Below are 18,166 nucleotides of genomic sequence, written 5' to 3' on the forward strand. Positions count from 1 at the left end.
TCACGTGCAAGCTTTCATTCCAAACCAGACCTGTCGTCAGAGACTATGTCACAGCGCTAGCTAGCCATGTCGTAGGCGCTAAAAAACATTCTTGGTGGGTTGACTCCGTGGGCTCCACCCCCATGCCTGGAGACATCTGGCAATGTCTGGAAATATTTTTGGTTGTCACAACTAGGGGAGTAGGTAGAGTCAAGGGATGCTGCTAAACACCCTACAACACACGGGACTGCTCCCTGCAACGGAGTCATTGTGTGTGAGATGCCAGCCGTGTGGAGGCGAGACCCCCGCGCTGCTGAGGACCGCCTTGCTCTGGGAGCCCCCACGGGTCTGTCACAAGTACTACATTTGTACTCTAATCTGAGCCTCACCAGCTCTTGTGTTTTTTTACATGGAAGTCTAGGCCCAACCCTTCCCTAATCTCCTATTGAACAAACCAAGGGGACCCTCACACCGGCTCAGCCCTTCAGATTCTGGTTAATTCATGTCCTTCTCCCTCATCTCCTGTTCTTCCTGGGGGGCAGCCAGCTGGTCCTGAGCAGAGGTCTCTTCTGTCTGAGTGACTACTGAGATCCACCTCTGGAGTTAAGGAAACTAAGGCACAGAGACACCAAGTGTTTTGCTGAAGGTCACTCCTCTTGTCTGGGTAGGGGCTGAATTAGAAACCAGGTTCCTGCCCCCAGGCCACCTTGATAACAAACACAAACACATTCCTTCACAAATACTTACAAAGGAGGGGTGTACCAGTTCCTCTCCTCTAGACTCTTTACTCCAGCAAGAGAAAGAAGATATGTGCTCAGGAGAGATGACAAGGGCCACCAAGAATGGGGAGTCAGGAATGTGAAGGAGTTGTTAGAAGGAACATTCCGCGAGGGAGCATCAGTGAAAGCTCCCCGAGCAGGAGGTACCCCAGGCAGATGCGAGGGACAGGAAGGATTTGGACATGGAGAGATGGAAGGAGGACATACTGGGGGGAAGGGACACAGAACTGGGGTCCAATTTAACTGCAGAACCACAGGGTGGAAGAGAGTAAACTGGCTGGCTGGAAGGGAACCATTCGAGGCCAGTTTAAATGTCTGAACATCACCCGTCAGCTAGCAGAGAACTCTGATGATCTCTAAGCTGATGGGGGACACGATCGCAGCAGGCTCTAGGACGCTGGGACCTGGTGGAGGTCAGAACAAGGGGAGGAGGAGGGACATCCAGGGGGATGTTTGCCTGGTTCTGCCACCTCAGGTTTGTGTGATCTTAGGCAAGTTACTTAACCTCCCTGTACCTCAGTTTTTTCATCTGTAAAATGGGAATAAATTAAAAAAAAAAAAAGGGAATAAAAAGTATCTGCCATCCTGGACGGTATTGCTCAGTGGTTAGAGAATTGGCCTGAGGACCAAAAGGTCATGGGTTCGGTTCCTGGTCAAGGGCAAGTACCTGGGCTGTGGTTCACTCCCCACCCCGTTGGGTGCCTACGTGCAGGAGGCAACCAATTGATGTGTCTCTCTCACATCAATGTTTCTCTTTCTCTCTCTCTCCCTCTCCCTCCCTTCCACTCTCACTCTGAAAATCAATGGAAAAAATATCCTCAGGCAAGGATTTAAAAAAAAAGTACCTACCTCATAAAAAGGTAGGGGGATTAAAATGGGTCAGTACAAGTCAAGTGCTTAGGACAGGGTCTGGAATGTAGTAAGTACGTGCACATGTCAGCTGCTAGCATTTTTTATCCCTACTATTTACTACCACCACTAGTCCAGGAGACCGGTAATGAGGGCTTCTGGGTGTTGGAACAGGTACTGAGCTACAGCAAAACAGCACTGTCAAGAAGCGACCACAGATCTTGGACCCCCGGCATGACTGTGGGGGTAGGAGAAAGTGAGGGGCCAGGGCCAACCAGGTAGACACAGAAGAGCTGGATTTGGGGCACAGGTGGGACATTCAGGTGGGAGGGCCAGCAGACTGTACAAGTGAGCCTGGGAGAGAAGCCCAGAACAACCTCCAATCCTCACAGGCAGGAGGGCCGCCCAGGGGGCATGGTGTTCACAGACACAGTCCTGAGCAACAGCCTAGCAGGCAAGGGGTTGAGGTAGGGCACAGCCACAGCTCCAATGTGCACTGTGCCTCAGTTTCCCAATCTGTCCCCGGAGGGTGTGGAACTTTTAGAACTGGGTGCATGTCAAAACTTTACTCCAAAGTAGCCCTCCCAGCTGAGGAGAATAAACATGGACTCCTGGGGATCTGGGCGTCGCCCGAAGACCTGGCCACCAGCATATTTCTTTGAAGTCTTCTGTGTTGTCTTTAAATTAGCCAGTATTCCACATTTCCACTCTCTAATTATAACTGTTTTAATATTAAAGCACTGTTTTGTTCTCAGATCTTCATGTGAAATGCACTGAAGAGACGCCCTGTTTATCCTGAAGTTTCAGGCACTCCCAGCACACCCTCCCACTCCCTGTACCCGCCTCTCCTGCCCTAACAGGCTGCACCTTGAGGTTCCGTGAGAGGGACCAGCACCCCCAAGGGGTCAGGCCAGGAACCTGCCAACCCCTGGGCTGGAGTTCTCCTAAGCCTATTCTTCCCCCTCTCCTCAGACCCGGTGTCCTTAAGGCCCCCAGGACCCAATTTGGGGTGTGCCCTTCTGTACAAGGGGTCACAGAGTGGTTCCCAGGAGCCAGGAGCCGCTCTGGCTGACACAGCAGCGAGGAAGACATGCCCGACCCAGGGCAGGGCCTTTGTGAGCGAAGCCATGGAGGCTGAGCCAACATGCGGGTTCAGAGAGCCTCAGACGGCGCGATCGGGCTGAAAGTGGGTGGGCAGAGGGAAGGGCTGGGGCCAGACCCTAGGGGCCATGTGAGGGTGCGACATGCATGTCTGCTTACCCAGGCCCATGGGCTGCACACAGGTTGCAGGTCACTGGGGCATCCTGTGAGGAGCTCAGACTTTACCCCACAGGTAGGCGGCCCTGCAGGATCTCAGCCGGCGTGGGAGTCTTTCTGACTTTCCTCCCCCTCCCCCTCCCCCTCCCCCTCCCCCTCCCCCTCCCCCTCCCCCTCCCCCTCCCCTATGGGAGCCAGGCTGAGGTGGTGGGCGGAAGGCACAACCAGATTTGAAGCTGGGGAGCGGTGTGGTCGGGTGACCTTTTTGGAGGAGCACTCAGCTTACTGAGTGCAGGACGGAAGGGGGTGGAAAGGCTGCTGCTGTTGGGGGCTGTTGCAAAGCTCCCACTTGGGAGATGACAGTGGGGGTGGGCGGGAATGAAGGGAACAATTGTCAGAATATTTTTCGTTGGTAGTAGAAGCAGGGTGCAGCCATGCATGGAGAGGGGCCACAGTTGTCAAGGATGGCTCCCCAGGCGCTGTGGCCCCCATGGTGATGGCACAGGCTGGCCAGGGGAGGGGAGGACTGCGGGGAGACTTTGGCTGGTGCGTTCAGTTTGGAAGGCTGAGCCTGAGGAGTGGCCAGCAGGCAGCTGGGCATACAAGTCAGACACCCAGGGTGATGCCAGGGCCCAAGACGAGGGTCTCTCCCGGCAGAAGCCTGTGCTGTCTTCAGGAGGACTGTTAGAAAGGCCTCCCAGGGACACCACAGTGCAAGGCCTGCCCACGGCCACCAGAGTTTAACCCTTTCCTGCCTGGTGGCATTTCTATGGGAAGACAGTGCTTCTGCTTCCCAGAGCTGCCCTTTCTCTGGTCGATTACAAGGGAGCAGGGATCCTCAACCAAGCCAACAAGTCAGTCCAACCTTTCTGCTTTCAGCCTGGAGACCACGGCCTCTTCTGGTCTGTCAAGCGCCCTTAGAAGCCAAACTCCAATTGATCTGACCCCTTCCCTTCTCTTCCCTAAAACTCTCCTTAAAGGAGGCCAGAGAAAGACAGAGCCTGCTTCTCTCTGTTTGGGGGGGGGGATACTCACAGCCCTTCCGATGCAGAAAACAAAGCGATTAACTGGGAGGAATTCAAAGAAATTCACCCACGCTCCATCTTCACAAAGGCACTGTTCACCTGAATTCAGTGTGTGGATGTCTAATAAGCACCTACTGTGTGCCCAGCAGTGGCCAGACCAACGTGAAGAGAGGCAACTGAGAAAGCTGTCACCTGCCCTTGGGGGGCTTCAGTGTGGCTGGAACACAAGATCTGCCCACTCAGAACAGAGATAAGGGTGAGGGAGGGGGAGGATGGGGGGCTCGGATTCAGTGATGGGAGTCAAAGCCAGCTCCTCAACCTCACCAGCCGAGTGGCTGCCAATGTGCGGCTAGAGCCCGTTTGCAGGATGGTTGTGAGACGTCAACCTCCTGGCACACAGGAGCTCAGCACAGGGTCCTGGAAGGCAGCTCTGACGTCATGCCCACTCAGGCCGGGTGTTGTCCTCGTAACTTATTTAATTCTCCATGGGCATGGCAGAGCAGTTCAGGAACTTAGCCAGGCTCGCATGGCTAGTACGAGGTAGGGCCCGGCTATGAACCCAGGTAGCAACGAGGATGGGAAGCCAGCACTGGAGCAGGAGCTGAGCTAGATTTGGAAGGGGGGACGGCACCCCAGAGGCAGCGCAGACACCAGCAAAGGTTCAGCTGCAGAACTGTCCTTCGAGAGCAAACACTCCAGATCTACTAGAGGTATCCTGACCCCTGTACCTCTGAGTCTCTCCTTCCAGAAGAGGCCCTGAAGCTGCTCTGGTGGGAGGCAGAGGGCCATCTTGAACTCAGGACCTTGGTCTCAGGCCCGGTACCTTCTGATACTGTCCCCCAACCTTCTGCCCCAACCCCATTTCCATGCCCCCATCTTGTTGGAAGTATTCTTTGGGGGACACTGTAACTCACTGATTTGGAGTCAGGTTGTTTGCCTTTTGGTCCTGCCTTACTGAAACGTGTTTTTAGGCAAGTTCCCTAACTTCTCTGAGACTCAGTCTCCTTAACTGTAGAATGGAACAATAACACTCACCTCACAGGAGAAACAGCAAAAACCCTAGTCCTGCGCATGAATATTAGAGGGTATTTAAGAATTATTGTTCACGGCTTCAATGACTGGGAGCTATGTATCATCGGAGCAAACCCCAGACTTCCAGCGTCCGCCTCACCTCATAGATGTTGAATTGGCTCTGCCCGCGGGCCAGCTCCCGGTAGCTGGTGGTGAACTCCCCGATGAAGTCATGGCTGCAAAGGAAGGCTGCTGCTGAGACCTGAGGCCCAGGCTACGCTTTGCCTCTGCCCACCCCACCCCACCAACTCTCACATCTCCCCAGCTCCCAATTCTGCCCAGGCCTCTGCTCCAGGGGCACATGCCAGCAGGGAGGCTGGGTCCCTGGAAGGGGTCCAGTTTCACCCATGGAGCAAGGAGCCCAATGGTCAAGTAGCAAAGAGCAGGGCCCTGGAGAATGGGATCCATTTCTACCTAGATTCTCGTTTGAACAAACCGGCAACAAAAGGTATTTTGGGGACAACTAGGGAAATTTGGATATGAAATGAATATTAGAGGGTATTTAAGAATTATTGTTCAAAGCGTCAGGTGTGATAATGGTATTCATAGTTATGTGGAAATGTCCTTATTTTTTAGACATTCCCAATAAGATATTTAGAGATAAAAATGCCAAGATGTCTATAATTTAAACTACATCAACAAATGTAGAGAAAGCAAATATGGCAACCTGTAACACTTGTTAAATTCAGATGATAGGCTTAAAAGTATTAATCATTAAGCTCTTCTCTACTTTTCTGTGCATTTGACATTTTTCCGATAACATTTTTTGAAAAGACAATTAGCGCTTTGTCCATCAGGCCACTGGAGGGGTTTTCTGCAGTGTCTGCACTTCTGGGGCTCCATGTGTGTTTACAGTAAGTGCAGCAAAGCCTCATACAAAGCAGAAGTCCCACGTCTGCTGCCTTTGACCTTCACGTCTGGCCTAGAGTGCCTGCTAGAGAGGGAGGCCCAGGCAGTGTCCCTGGGGCCTTGCCCCCCTTGAGCCCACACTGTATGTTTTACTACATATTTATAGTTCTCTGCTTGCAGACTGTGAGCTCCATGGTGGCAGGAACCAATTGCATCTGGTGGCTGTCCCGAGCTTTCTCCCATAAAGGAGAAGTAGGGGGAACTCCAGGGTAAAGTGAAGCAAATCATGGGTGGAAACATTGCCTGTGATGTGGTTAAAGAGGACAGAAGGGGGGCCAAGCGAGTTTCCGGAGGCAGCATTGGCCCTGGCCGGTCATATAGGAAGGTCTCAGGGGAAGGGAAGCTCCTTGGAAGGAGCTTTGGCCTAACTTAGAGCTGCATTCACACAGCCCTTTGCAGCATCCTCTGTTCACATCCCAGACTTGAGAGTCCCAAAGGAGATTATGGGGCATAAAGCCCCTTACAATCCCCTGCTAGTACCACAGAATGGAGGGGTCACAAAGTCAGGGTGGTGTATCTGATTTGGTTCAAAAGACAAGTAGGAGCTGCTGAGTGTTCTGGACTAAAGCTGTGAGAGGCCTCTCATCTATGAATTCCCAGGGGCACTGGCTCCTTGGGGACACTTAAGAAGGGGAAGGCACCGGCCTCCTGAAGACCCTGAGTGGGAACTGCCCTCCCACTGGCCAGGCTCGGCCCCGCTCAGGCACTGCCTCGAGGCTCCTGAGTCCCTTCGCGTGTGACCATTGGCCGAGCTCCTCTTCTGCACCTCGGTCACCCCACAAGGCTGAGCCTCACACAGAAAATGTGTCCGTGAATGCTCAGGATGTCACTACTATCTATGCCTTACAACAGGCATATTGGGGAAAATCCAAAATCCTCCCAAATGTGGGGAAATTTTAGGCACTGGCTGGCTGCTAGGCAGCTGAGGAAAAGGCGCCTCTCATGCCCTTTGCACCATGTCCTTCGGGACAGAGGTCCTCTGGTGCCAGTGGAGCTGGGCAGGGACCAGTCATGGGGCAGTGGATGTCCCAGAGCCAGGCCCCCTCACCCCCAGAGCTGCCACGAGTCAGGGCCTAGGCACAGGTCTCCCCATGTGAGGACGGGGCCCCATCTCCCCCAGTGGCTGCCCCATCCCCGCCCCCTTTGCCCTTCTGCCTGCTTACCTGCCATCGCGATCCCAGTCGTACACCTCCACCTTGATGGTCCTGTGAGGCAAAGGGTCCGTGGTGGGATGGGCTTGACCCAGCACCCACGGGACCTAAGGACAGGGTCCTTCTCATGCTCCTGGGCCCTCGTGAGAGGCAGCAGCCAGAGAGACAAAGGAACTATCCTGAGGCCTTTTAGCAAAGGTCTTAGGGACAGAGGCAGCCCTAGGGCTGGGTAGGGACTTCCCTGAATTTCAGGGAGGAATGGAAAAACAGCCTCAGACTTCAGTTCACCCTGCCTTCTGCTTGGCCACCCTAGATTGGGCACAAGTCCCAGCATGAAACCACACTATGAATTTATCAGGGGTGGGGCCACAGTACTGGGGGATGCTGCTCCCCAGATTTCTGGCCTAGGCAGGGTGGGCTCTCCTGGGAGGGGCAATGAGACAGCAGGACTCTAGGGCCCACGGGTCCGAGTGGTGCGGAGCCAGCCCTGCATGCCAGGGGCCGGCCTGCTGAGCTGCTCCAGCCAGGACTGGCTCCTGAGTGAGGGTGTAATTACCTTCACATTTTCGCCTGGCTGCTTTAATTAGTTTGTTTTGACTCCTGTGCTTGGGGCTGGGCTCTGGGAACCCATTTTATTTTTAGCCCGTTTCCATGGCAACAGGCTAGCGGACCAGAGGCAGAGGAGGGAGGTGGAAGGCTGCAGGTTAACCCTTGGTGCCAGTGGTCCTCCAGGGATGCCCAGGGATGGGGGAGCTGCTGGGATCCCACTATAGGGTCAGGGTCTGGGGAGGCAGGAACCTCGTGGGGAGCCAGGGTCTCCAGCCTTCAGTTCTAAATGGGGCACTAAGAGGTGGCTGCCTGGGCCTGGTTTTCATTAAAATCTCATCATCTGGCCCATCCATGGCTGTGGCCCATCTCAGGTCTCTGAGGACTGGGCCTTGGGGTTCTGGAACCCCAGAAGGAGGCGCTGTCTCCCTTTGGATGAGCCTCCGTGGGCTGTGGATTGGCCCGCGTCAGGGCAGAAAGTGCCCTGGAATGAAGGAGTGCCCCGCAGGTTGGGCACCAGCTGCGTTTCTGTTACTAAGATAGAAAACGGGGTGGGTATCGAAGCCCACCATTTAAAGGAACCCTTTGAATTCTTGTGAAAAGCAAAACACAGTATTTCTCTGAGGTGAATTACTGTGGAAAGAAAAAAAACTCAGGTCCCTGAAAGTGGGCTGGTGAGCTGGAAAGAGCGGAAAGAGGCCGAGGTGTGGACTTGGGTGCTGGGCTGCTAGCTGGGGGGCCTGGAGCTGTCACTTAACCTCTGTGAGCCATAAGCCAGCGCTTTAAAGTAGGGATAACAATGTTCTTACAGACTAGCTGCAAAGAAAGTTGGTAAACCTGCCTGGCAGGTGGGTGGGCCCTATAACAACGCCCTTTCTCTCCACTGTAGCACTGGGCCATACGAAATTTACTTAAATCAGGGACACGGAGCCTGGGTACCTGAGCTCTGCAACTTCCCAGGCACAGGTAGTTTGACAAGTCCCCTGTCTGATTCTGATGTTCAGCCAGAGCCGCTGACCTCTCTGGTTTTCCACCTTGATTGCACATTGGATCCCCTGGGGAGCTTTAGCAATCCAATGTGGATGCTGATGCCTTGCCCCAGAGACTCAGAATCAGTGGGACTGGGTGTACCTGGCAGGGGAATTGTTTAAAGCTCCTCAGGGGATTTGAACTTGCAGCTGAGGTGGAGACCACTGAGTGTGAGATTCCTGTGCAATCAAGGCTCCAGGGATGGCATGCGCCCGGGGGTCCGATTAGCTCGGAGGCTGCAAACTCCAGCCTTGGGGGAGGAGGTGAGAGAAACGCTGCCCAGAGACGGGGAAGGCAGACACAAGCCAGACACAGCTCTGACTTCTCTGCTGACAGTTCTGTTGCTATCCAGCTCTGATTGGGCTGCCCCAAGTCACACCACATGCCCCTTGTGGGCTCAGGTCTAACAAAGGCTCATGTCGGACCAATTGTGACTTCTAGGGACAGCATCCAGGTGAAGGGGCTCCTAGGTGTGGGGCAATGAAATGGGCCTCTGCTGCCCACAAAAAATGAACATCTAATTTGGCATAAAAGGCTCAGGACACAGAGTCCCGAGTCTGAGAGGCAGGAGGGTGGACAGGGAAGACCAGGCTCTGGTGACAGCCCCAGCTCTCTAGCTACTAGCCGTGCAGCCCTGTGCAACTGGCTTAGCCCTTGGAGACTCTGTTTACCCCTCTGTAAAATGGTATCATCGCATCCACTTGGGAGTTGCTGTGAGAAGTCAGCTACGTCGTCCACATGGGCAGCATTGGACATGCTCTTCTGTTCCATCTAAAACACTCAAGTCCTTTTTCCAAGCTCCTGTCTCCCAAACAATTCTCATTCACCATGAAAATGTCAGCTCCACGAGGCCAGGGGTTTCTATTTTTTTGTTCACTGCTCTATCTTCAGCTTCGAGAACAGTACCTAGCAGATACTAGGTGATGTAAGTAGAATATTATAAGTAGTATATTACCTAGTAGATACTTGGTGGTATAAGCAGTATATTAAATATCTGCTGGCTGAGAACTTCTATCAACTTGGTGAAGTGGGCCACACAGCAACAAAGCCCTCCTTCCCCAGAATTACAAAGGGAGGTCCCAAGTCACACAGCTGGTCAGTGGCAGCGCCAGGCCTCAGGGCTGGAGCCAGTGTCCTGTAGGTCACTGGATGCCTGGGGCCGGGGCGACAGAGCTGGGCCTGTGCGAGTCTCAGCAGAATGGCAGAGATGAGGGACAGGCAGAGACCAGAGACACCAGGCTTCCCTCCCAGCTCACCAAGCGGCGATATCTGTAGTCTCCTGCGAGCTGAGCGGGGCTACAGGCCTGCTTCCGAGTGAGCCTGTCCCGGGCTGGAGGATGCACATTTTGCTGTACAAGTCCCCAGGGCTCACAGGCCCTGAGGAGTTGCCCTACAGTGACCAGCAGTCCGACACTAAGAGAGGCTTCAGGGCAGAAGAGGAGCCAGGCCCGGCCTGTGTGGCTCAGCAGTTGAGCATCGGCCTAGGATCCAGGAGACTGTGATGTGACTCCCGGTCAGGCACAGGCCCGGGTTGCGGGCTCCATCCCCAGTCGGGGCATGTGGGAGGCAGCTGATCTGTGACTCTCTCATCATTGAGGTTTCTCTCTCTCCTTTCCTCTCTCTGAAATCAACAAAAATATATTTAATTTAAAAAAAAAGAGGAGCCGGGGCGGGGGGCTCCCCGGGGCAGGCAGCGACCCGGGCTGCACCGCAGAGACCGCCTGCTCTGAGCTCAGCTTCTGCGGCAGGAGGGAAGATAAAACACGGCCGACGGGGGCCACATGTGCTGGCCACATGTCCCTCCCGGCACACAGCCTGGGGGGGGGCGGTTCAAAGGAGAAGCCGCTGGTTCTTCCGGGGCAGACAGAAGCGTGAAGTTTCAGAGATGTGACAGCCCCCAGCCACCCTCTGCCCTCTCCAGGTGAGGATCTGACACCCTCTTAAAGTCTACTCATTCAACACAAGGTGTGAGCGACACAGCCCCACGGGACAAACCCTCAAGCCACAGAATGTTCAAGAACAGAGCTGGGCTTCAGGGAAGGCAGGGGAAGGGCTTCTTGTCATCGTCCCACTTCACCCACCGGAGGCTGGACTGGCTCTGACCCCGATGCCACTTCCCCTGACGCCAGCTCCGCTCAGCTGGGGCACTTGAGTTTGGTCTCATGTGGACTGGAGACAGCAAACACAGGGGGACCCGAGACCCCAGAGGTAACTTCTGGAAAGGAGAACTGTACCTTCTCCTTGCCTGCCAAGTTACATCATCTCCAGTCCTCCCCTTCTCCATCTGTGCAACGGGGGTGTCACCAGTACCCACCTTCTAGGGTTACTGTGAAATTTAATTCACAACTAAGATAATGCATTGAAACCAATTAGGACACAATTTGGCCCATACCCTAAAGACTCAGTAATCGTCTCAATATTAACAGGTTTCTGTCCCCATCATTCCAAGCAAGCGGCCCCTTCTCCGCAGATCTTTGGTTTTTGCCCTCCTGGCCCCGTTTTTCGCAACAGTGGTTGACACTCCTGTTTGAAGTCCCTTCTCTCAGCTCGCTGACCAGGCCGCCCTCCTCTTGGTCCCCCCCATCTCTCTGACCATCTCCTCTTCTCTCTCCTGCTCCTGACCTGTGGCATCTACCCTCCCCCTCCCCCCCAGGGCCTTGAACACTTGACCTCTGCCAGCCCCTCTCCTGGAGACTCCCAGACCTCTGCCTCTCTCCTTAGCAGAGCCCCGCCGAGCCAGTCCCACAGCCACCTGCTCTGGCTCCCTGTCACGCTCCCATCTCTCTCGGTGATACTGTCTTCTCTCGTCCCCCAAGCTCCAAACCCTAATGACTCCCCGTCTCTGTCAGTCCCAGCTCCAGGCAGCTGGAAAGTCCTTCTGAGCCTTCCTCCCACCTCCGGTCCCAGAGCATAAGGCCCCTCGCCCCTGAGCGAGGCTCTCACAGAGCCCCCTCCAAATATATCCACTCACATCCCGGCCCAGCCGTTTGGCAACACAGCATTGGGGTTAAGAACACAGAGTCAGAGCCAGCCTCAGTTTCCTGGCCTGTAAAGTGGGGACAGTGTTAGTACCTTTTTCAGAGGAGATGCTAACTGTTGAGGGGTTACAGTAGTTTATATACACAAATCGCCACATAAGGCTGCAAGAGCCTTTGCTGTTATTATCGTCACCTGTCTGTCCCCTGCCTTGGCCTGGGAGCAACCTAAGAGGGAAGCTTGGGTGGGACAGCTCAGTGGGCCCACAGCACCCAGCACAGTGCTCTGTGCCCCGTTGGCACTGAAGGCACGGCTGCTGGATTCGCCCAAATGCGTGTGTGAGGCTTTAAGGAGGCTCCTCCGTCATTTTCCTGCATGAGCCCTCCCCCCACTGCCCTGAGAGGGCCCCCAGACGCGTTGGGTTACCCTAGGGTTACCCTAGGGCTCAGTGCCCAGCTAGTGTGACACGCCTGGCCCCTCCATTAATACCGCTTCCAGCCATGTCGCAGTCAATCTATTCCCTGCTGCGGATCAGGGCCCCAGCTGCCCAGCGCCCTGGAGGGACAGCAGTCTGGGCTCAGTCTGGGAGGGGGAGATGGAGCCTGCCTGGTTTCCCCCATGACCCGCACCCCACCGCACCCTCTCCGCCTCCGAGGCTGAACAGCGCACCCGGGCCTCTGAGCCCGGCTGCCCTCCGCACCCTCCCTGACAAGCTGGGTTCTGAGACCCTGGGAGCCCCTCCCTAGGGATGCAGAGTTGTGGGGGGTCGGCTGGACCCCCTAAAACCTCTGGGCAGTGGGGCTGAAGATCCTAATTCCTTCCACCTTGTGAGACTTTAATTGGCAGGCTCCCCTTCTCCAACCTTGAATTTCCCTTCCCTCTGCCTCCGTCTCTCTCCGCCCCAACCATCCGGTCCCCGACCGTGCAGCCTTCCCTGCGCCCCTGGGCTCCAGCCCGATGCTCCAACCACTCTGTCCTCCCGCCTCCCCAGGACCTGCCCAGACACACAACTTGGGTTTGTCTGGCTAGATGCCTGCTTTTGTCTCTGGTCTCGTTTTGCACAATTACTTTCCTGTCTGCTATACCTGTGTGCACATCTGAGATCCCTGTGGTCGGACTATAAGCTCCCTGACGATGGAAGTGAGGCTACATTCCCCTGGATGCTGCACAGGTGGAGGTGTGATGGGCACATAGTAGGTGCTCGTGACCGCCTGTGGAATAGATTGTGGCTTTTCTGTCCCAACCAAGAGGCAGGAAAAGGTGCCACCTCATCTCTTGGATCAGAAGCCTAACATGGAAGGAGACAGGGTTCCTGGAGGTCCCCCTCACCCTACCACACACATAGCCTGTCAGTAGCCACTGTGAGCAGGGTCCCAGCGAGCCCATGCTAATGCCACCAGCCAGGACGCCCCAGTGTTCCTGTTTGAGTGGCCAGCAGAGGCCCAGCTTCCTCAAGGCCGCCGGGCAGCCTTGCCCATGAGCCTCTGCCAGCTTGCCCACCAGCTTCAGCAATCTCCGAAACCAGGCTGGGTTCTCTTGACTTACCACAGACAAGCACCACCTTACAGCTCCCCTGGCACTTAGCACAATTGGTAATTATATGTTTCTTTGTGTAATTATTGGATTGATGTCTGCCTCCCCCACTGGATGTAAGCTCCACGATGCTGGGTGAAGGGTGAAGACTGTGTGTTTGTTCCCTGCCGACTTCCCAGCCTCTAGCGCAGGGCACAGCACGGCACATGGTGGGGAGTCAACAAACACTTGCGGACGAAATGCTGAATTTGGTATTTTACCCACACCAAAGCCTTCCTATGTAGGCTGTGCCATGTGAGCCTCGAAGCGGCCCTATAAGGTAGGTAGACGTTTAAATAACCATTTTACAGATAAGGAAACCGAGGCTCAGAAAAGTCAAAGTTTGCCCAGATTGACAGTACTTTTTGGTCACAGAGGCAATTAGAAACCAGGTGTATCCACACGCAACAATCTGCACTCATTCAATGGTGATGATGATGATGGTGATAGCTAACAAGTGACAATAGTAGGCTGTCCCATCTGAAAGTTCCATGAGCTCTGTATCCCACCCCCACCCCCATTTATGGCAACTTGGCTGGCACAGAGTATAGGATCCTGACTCCCTAGAATCCACCTGCCAATAGTGGGGGCTGGTGGGGACCAGGCCTCCTCTGTGTATCTAGAACCCTGTTTGGCCCCCATGTGCCCCAACGGTGGGAACAATGAAGACAGGCTGCTGAGCTCCAGGCCAGGACACCTCAACACCCATGGGGCTCCCCAACCCCAGACACCTCCCCCCCCCCCAGAGGTTCCCACCAGTGGGGATGCCTGACAGGAAGGAAGAGGAGGGGTCGGGAAGGGCTGTAAGGAGGTGAAGGCAGACACTGCCCAGGGAGGGAAGAGGAGGGAGACTCACGAGTCCCACCCTGTGCAGGACCACCCGTGCACAGTTCCAAGAGGCCCTGCTCAGATTGAGGGGACCGCCCACATCTACGTGAACCAGGCCTCCCGCACCTGTGCAGGGTGAGGGACATTTTCTCAGCTCACCTGTCATAGTCCCCGTTGCAGAGTGCTCTTACAGGAATGGAGAAAGTTTGCCACACTGGATTTAGGGTGTTCTTCATGACCTCAGTCTTGTGGCAGATGGTGAACCTGGCAAAGAAGAGAGAAAAGGTGTCAGACCCCAAGCCAAGGAAGGTAGAATCCAGGTCAACTGAGGGACCAGCTGGTTAATCTCTATAGTTGTCACACAGTAGAAACCATGGCTTTGTGAAGTGATGAGCTGCCCGTCACTAGCAGCATCCAGGTAGAAGCTAGATGGCCATTTCCTGGTGGTGCTGCAGAGAGGATTCCTGAGCAGGGCTGGGATGCAGGTTTGGGGCCCTGCTCTCTGTGTGACCTTGATCACGCCTGTCCCACTCTGGGCCCGTTTCCAGGGAGTTGGCTGCTATCAGATATTCTTCAACTGAGATCCATGGAAGAATCTGCAGATGTGCCTTAGGGATTTGTGAGACCCTGACACTGTCAGGGAAGTTGGGGGTCTGGGCTTCACATGCCTGCTGTTTTCCTGCCTGTCCCCTCAGATCTCCACCTTCATGGCTCACTTCCTCATTTCCTTCAGGTCTTTACTCAACTGTCACCCCTTTGACATGAGTATCTGCCATGGGCACCATATCTAAAACTTACAACCCCTTGGCCCCTGACTCTGACATCCCTAACCCCCTTCCATGTTGCTTTTGCACTTCGCCTGTCACCATTTGACATGTGACATAGTCTAATTTCCTCTTTATTTATTTTATGGTCTGTCACTAAAATGTAAGCTCCGCAAGGGCAAGGGTTTTGTCTTCTTTGATTACTGGTATATCTTTAGTGTCCCCAACTGCCTGGCACATAGTAAATACATGTTCACTAAATATTTTTTGGAATTAATAAATGAATAACTGTATTTCTCAGAGGAGAATTTCCATAGCATTTGCTGGCATTTCAAGCCAGAGAAGGAAAGCCCCCGGCTGAGATGGTCTCTGAGACCCTTTCAGCTCTGAATCCATGAGCTTGCTTTGCAAACCAAAAGTGCAGAACTGGCTTACCCCATCTGGGCCCCACCGCAGCGTCGCTGCCCACTCCCCCCCACGCCTGGCTGGCCCCATCCTGGAAGCCCGCCCTGCCACATGGGGGGCAGCGGGAGCCAGTGGCGCTGGGGCCAGGGGCCCCCCTGAGGTTCCCGGCACCTATCCCAGCTGCCTCCGGGCTTGGAAAGGTCACCCGGGAAGGTGCCTGGGCTCCGCCCGTGCCCACACAGCCTGTGCCATTTCTTCTCTGGAAATTTTCAAGTCAAAATGTCATTTCTGTCACTGAGGCTCAGCGTTTCTCTTCTCCGCTCCTTCTTGCCCACCCACGGAAGTATAGAGATACATGTGGGAGACCTCCCCACACACCCGGAGCTGCTGCTGACGACAGGAATGGGACCGAGGGAGGAGGGGACACAGCCACCCGGGGCTGGGGCAGGCAGGTGGCTGGAAGAGGGGGCTGGGGAGGCAGGAGGGAGGATCAGGAGCTTGATGGGCAGTGAAGGGAGGAGGTTCGCGCTGTGCAGAAACCCTAACTGCACTAAATTCCCCCAAAGCCACACAAACCTGTGTGGACCCTCCAGCCCCCCCCCCCCCCAAACTTCCTGGCCAGGTCTTCTGAGCTATCAGCCTGAGTTCCTCCCTCCCTACTTGTTTTTCCTGAACCCTGTGAGGTCTGGTTTCTGCTTCAGACTCTTGCCTGAAACCCCTTCTTTAAGTTCCCTACCCCCACCAAATCCACAGGCCCCTCGACTCCCTGCTGGCCTGCAGTCATCCCCCCCCCGCCCCACTCCACTCATTTGGACACACACTCAGTGGGTGGTGCAGGAGAGCACTAACAACAGAGTCAGGCAGGCGCGCACCCCAGCCCCAGGGCCACTACTGCCAGCTGCGCAGCCCCGGGAAAACCACTGTCTCTCTCTGATCTCCCCTCTCGTGGTGAAACCGGGATAAGAGCAGAAGCTGCCAGGCCTTGTTCTAACTACACGTGTTAACTCATGAATCCTCACAGCAGCCCTGCCAGCCGGTGTTAGGATCAGCCCCGTGGACACACCAGGAAACTGAGTTGCAGAGGTTATAGCTTCATCGTCTCGAGTGGCGGCCACCAGCACATGTGACTACTTACATTTAAATTAACCAAAGTGAAATGAAGTTTAAAACTCACTTCCGCAGTCACCCTAGCCCCAGTTCAAGTGCTCAACAGCCACGTGTGCCTGATGACAACCATACTGGACAGCGAAATACAGAACTTTTCCTTCACCCCAGAAAGTTCCACTGGGTTAGACTTGCCTAAGGTTACACAGCCGACCACTGGCAGTGCCAGGGGGCCTGTGGGCAGCCTGGCAGGGAGCCGGCTCCGCCCATCACATTCTTACTCCCAGATGAGCGACTGGATGGAACAGGTGCAGGGCCAGGAGCACAGACGACGCTCTGTGGGTGCCTCCTTCCAGGCCCTCCTGGTGTGGCAGGCTGACATTTCACTCCCCTGGCCCCTCACTGGCCTTCCTCCCATGCTCCTAACTGGGGGTGTCTCCCAGACCTTTCCCTCTCCTCTCCTCAAAGCCGGTGACCACCCTGCTCTCACCGGTTCAGCCCTGACCTGTGCACCTGCCTCTTCGCAGGTGCCTGTGGGTTCACCCATCTCTCGGGGGCCTCTGGGTGGGTTTCTCCAGCTGCCCTGGGGGTCCCCAGGGAGACATCCAGCCTACGCTTCATGTGAAACTCACCCCCCAATAAACTCCCATGGCCTCCCCCGTCCGACCAGCTGCCCTCTTCAGCGCTCCAGTTCCCCCGCAGCTCCACTGCCAGGGAGGGAGCTGTGACTTCAGGCCCCACCCAAGTTTTGCTGACTGAGGTCTCTGCACTGTCCTTTTGCCCCTGTCCTCCCCTCCCCGCTCCTCCCCTGCACTTCCACAGCACAGCTTGTGGGGTGCTCAGCACCTCCCACCCGTTCACGTGTCAGTCACGAGTCTCTCCCTCTTCCTGCCCCCTCCCCATCCATCCTACACATCTGCTCTACTAGAACATCACTGGAAAACACTGCAACTCACCTCTTTCTGCTCCCAAACCCAAATCCCTCCCTCCTCCCGGTCAGCCCAGGGTGACCCCACATTGCCACCCTGGAGGGGACCTGAGGGGACACCGTCCTGGGCAGCTGGAATACCACTCAGGCCTTTTCCTCCCTCCCTCAAGTCAAGTCAAAGTCAACAAGAATTATTTAAAGAAATTCTGCTGGGAGTCCTTTGGTGAGACAAAGAATCCTTTTGTTATGCAAATGACCACACCTAATTTCCCTTGTTGAACATTCAGATTTAAAAATCCATTTTCCCTTGAACTGAAACACACCTCCTCCCTGCAGCTCCCCTACCCCCAACACACACACACACACACACACACACACCCCTACTCACACACACATGCACACATGATCACACCCAGAATTTCAGCATCAGAGGGAACCTGGCGGAGGCCTTTCTGCCAGAGCCCAGGGCACACTTGCTGGGCACTCGCCTCCTCTCTGGCCTGCCGCCCCTCCCCGAGCCTCCCCGCTGGACCCATTTCTTCCCCTTCTTCAGGCCCTGCCTCCGGGTCCCCTCTCCAGCAGCGTTTTTGTAATTAACCTTCCTGGCCCGTTACCGCCTGGGCCTGCAGAACTCCAGCCATAAGTGTCCTCAGCCTCCCAGTACTGCGGTGCTTAAAGAGGCCGCGGAGACCACCTAATCCAACTGGTTTATTTTACCGAGGAGAAAACAGGCCCTGAGAGGGGCATAACTTGCTTAGGGTCACACCTACGGTTGGTGGGGAGGACCTAGGTCCCCGGACCATCCACCTAGAATCTGTCCCTGTGTACATAGCTGACCTACATTTGCCAATGTGTGTGCGTGTTTCTGTCATATTATGGGTGGCTTCTAGATTAGGGACACGAGAGGAGGAAATGGGGCTTCAAAGATGTGTAGAGTTTTGAATGAAGCCTATGGTGAGGTTGGGGCTGGGCGGGGAGAGGGCCCAGATTTGCC

General features: G+C 55.1%; 1 protein-coding gene across 2 annotated transcripts in view; it reads right to left on the reverse strand.

The window, feature by feature from the left end:
* The window catches only part of CPNE5 (copine 5), an 82,116-nt gene that overhangs the window by 15,023 nt on the left and 48,927 nt on the right, over nt 1-18,166 (reverse strand). For both annotated transcript variants that reach the window (XM_016223766.2, XM_087817366.1), the window contains 3 exons: nt 14,131-14,235; nt 7,033-7,074; nt 5,061-5,136 (listed from right to left, as the gene is read on the reverse strand). In XM_016223766.2, coding sequence (XP_016079252.2) covers nt 5,061-5,136; nt 7,033-7,074; nt 14,131-14,235 — 223 coding nt within the window. The remainder of the gene's footprint in view (nt 1-5,060; nt 5,137-7,032; nt 7,075-14,130; nt 14,236-18,166) is intronic.

This window comes from Miniopterus natalensis, chromosome 5, assembly GCF_054644295.1.
Source record: "Miniopterus natalensis isolate mMinNat1 chromosome 5, mMinNat1.hap1, whole genome shotgun sequence".
Lineage (NCBI taxonomy): Eukaryota > Metazoa > Chordata > Mammalia > Chiroptera > Miniopteridae > Miniopterus > Miniopterus natalensis.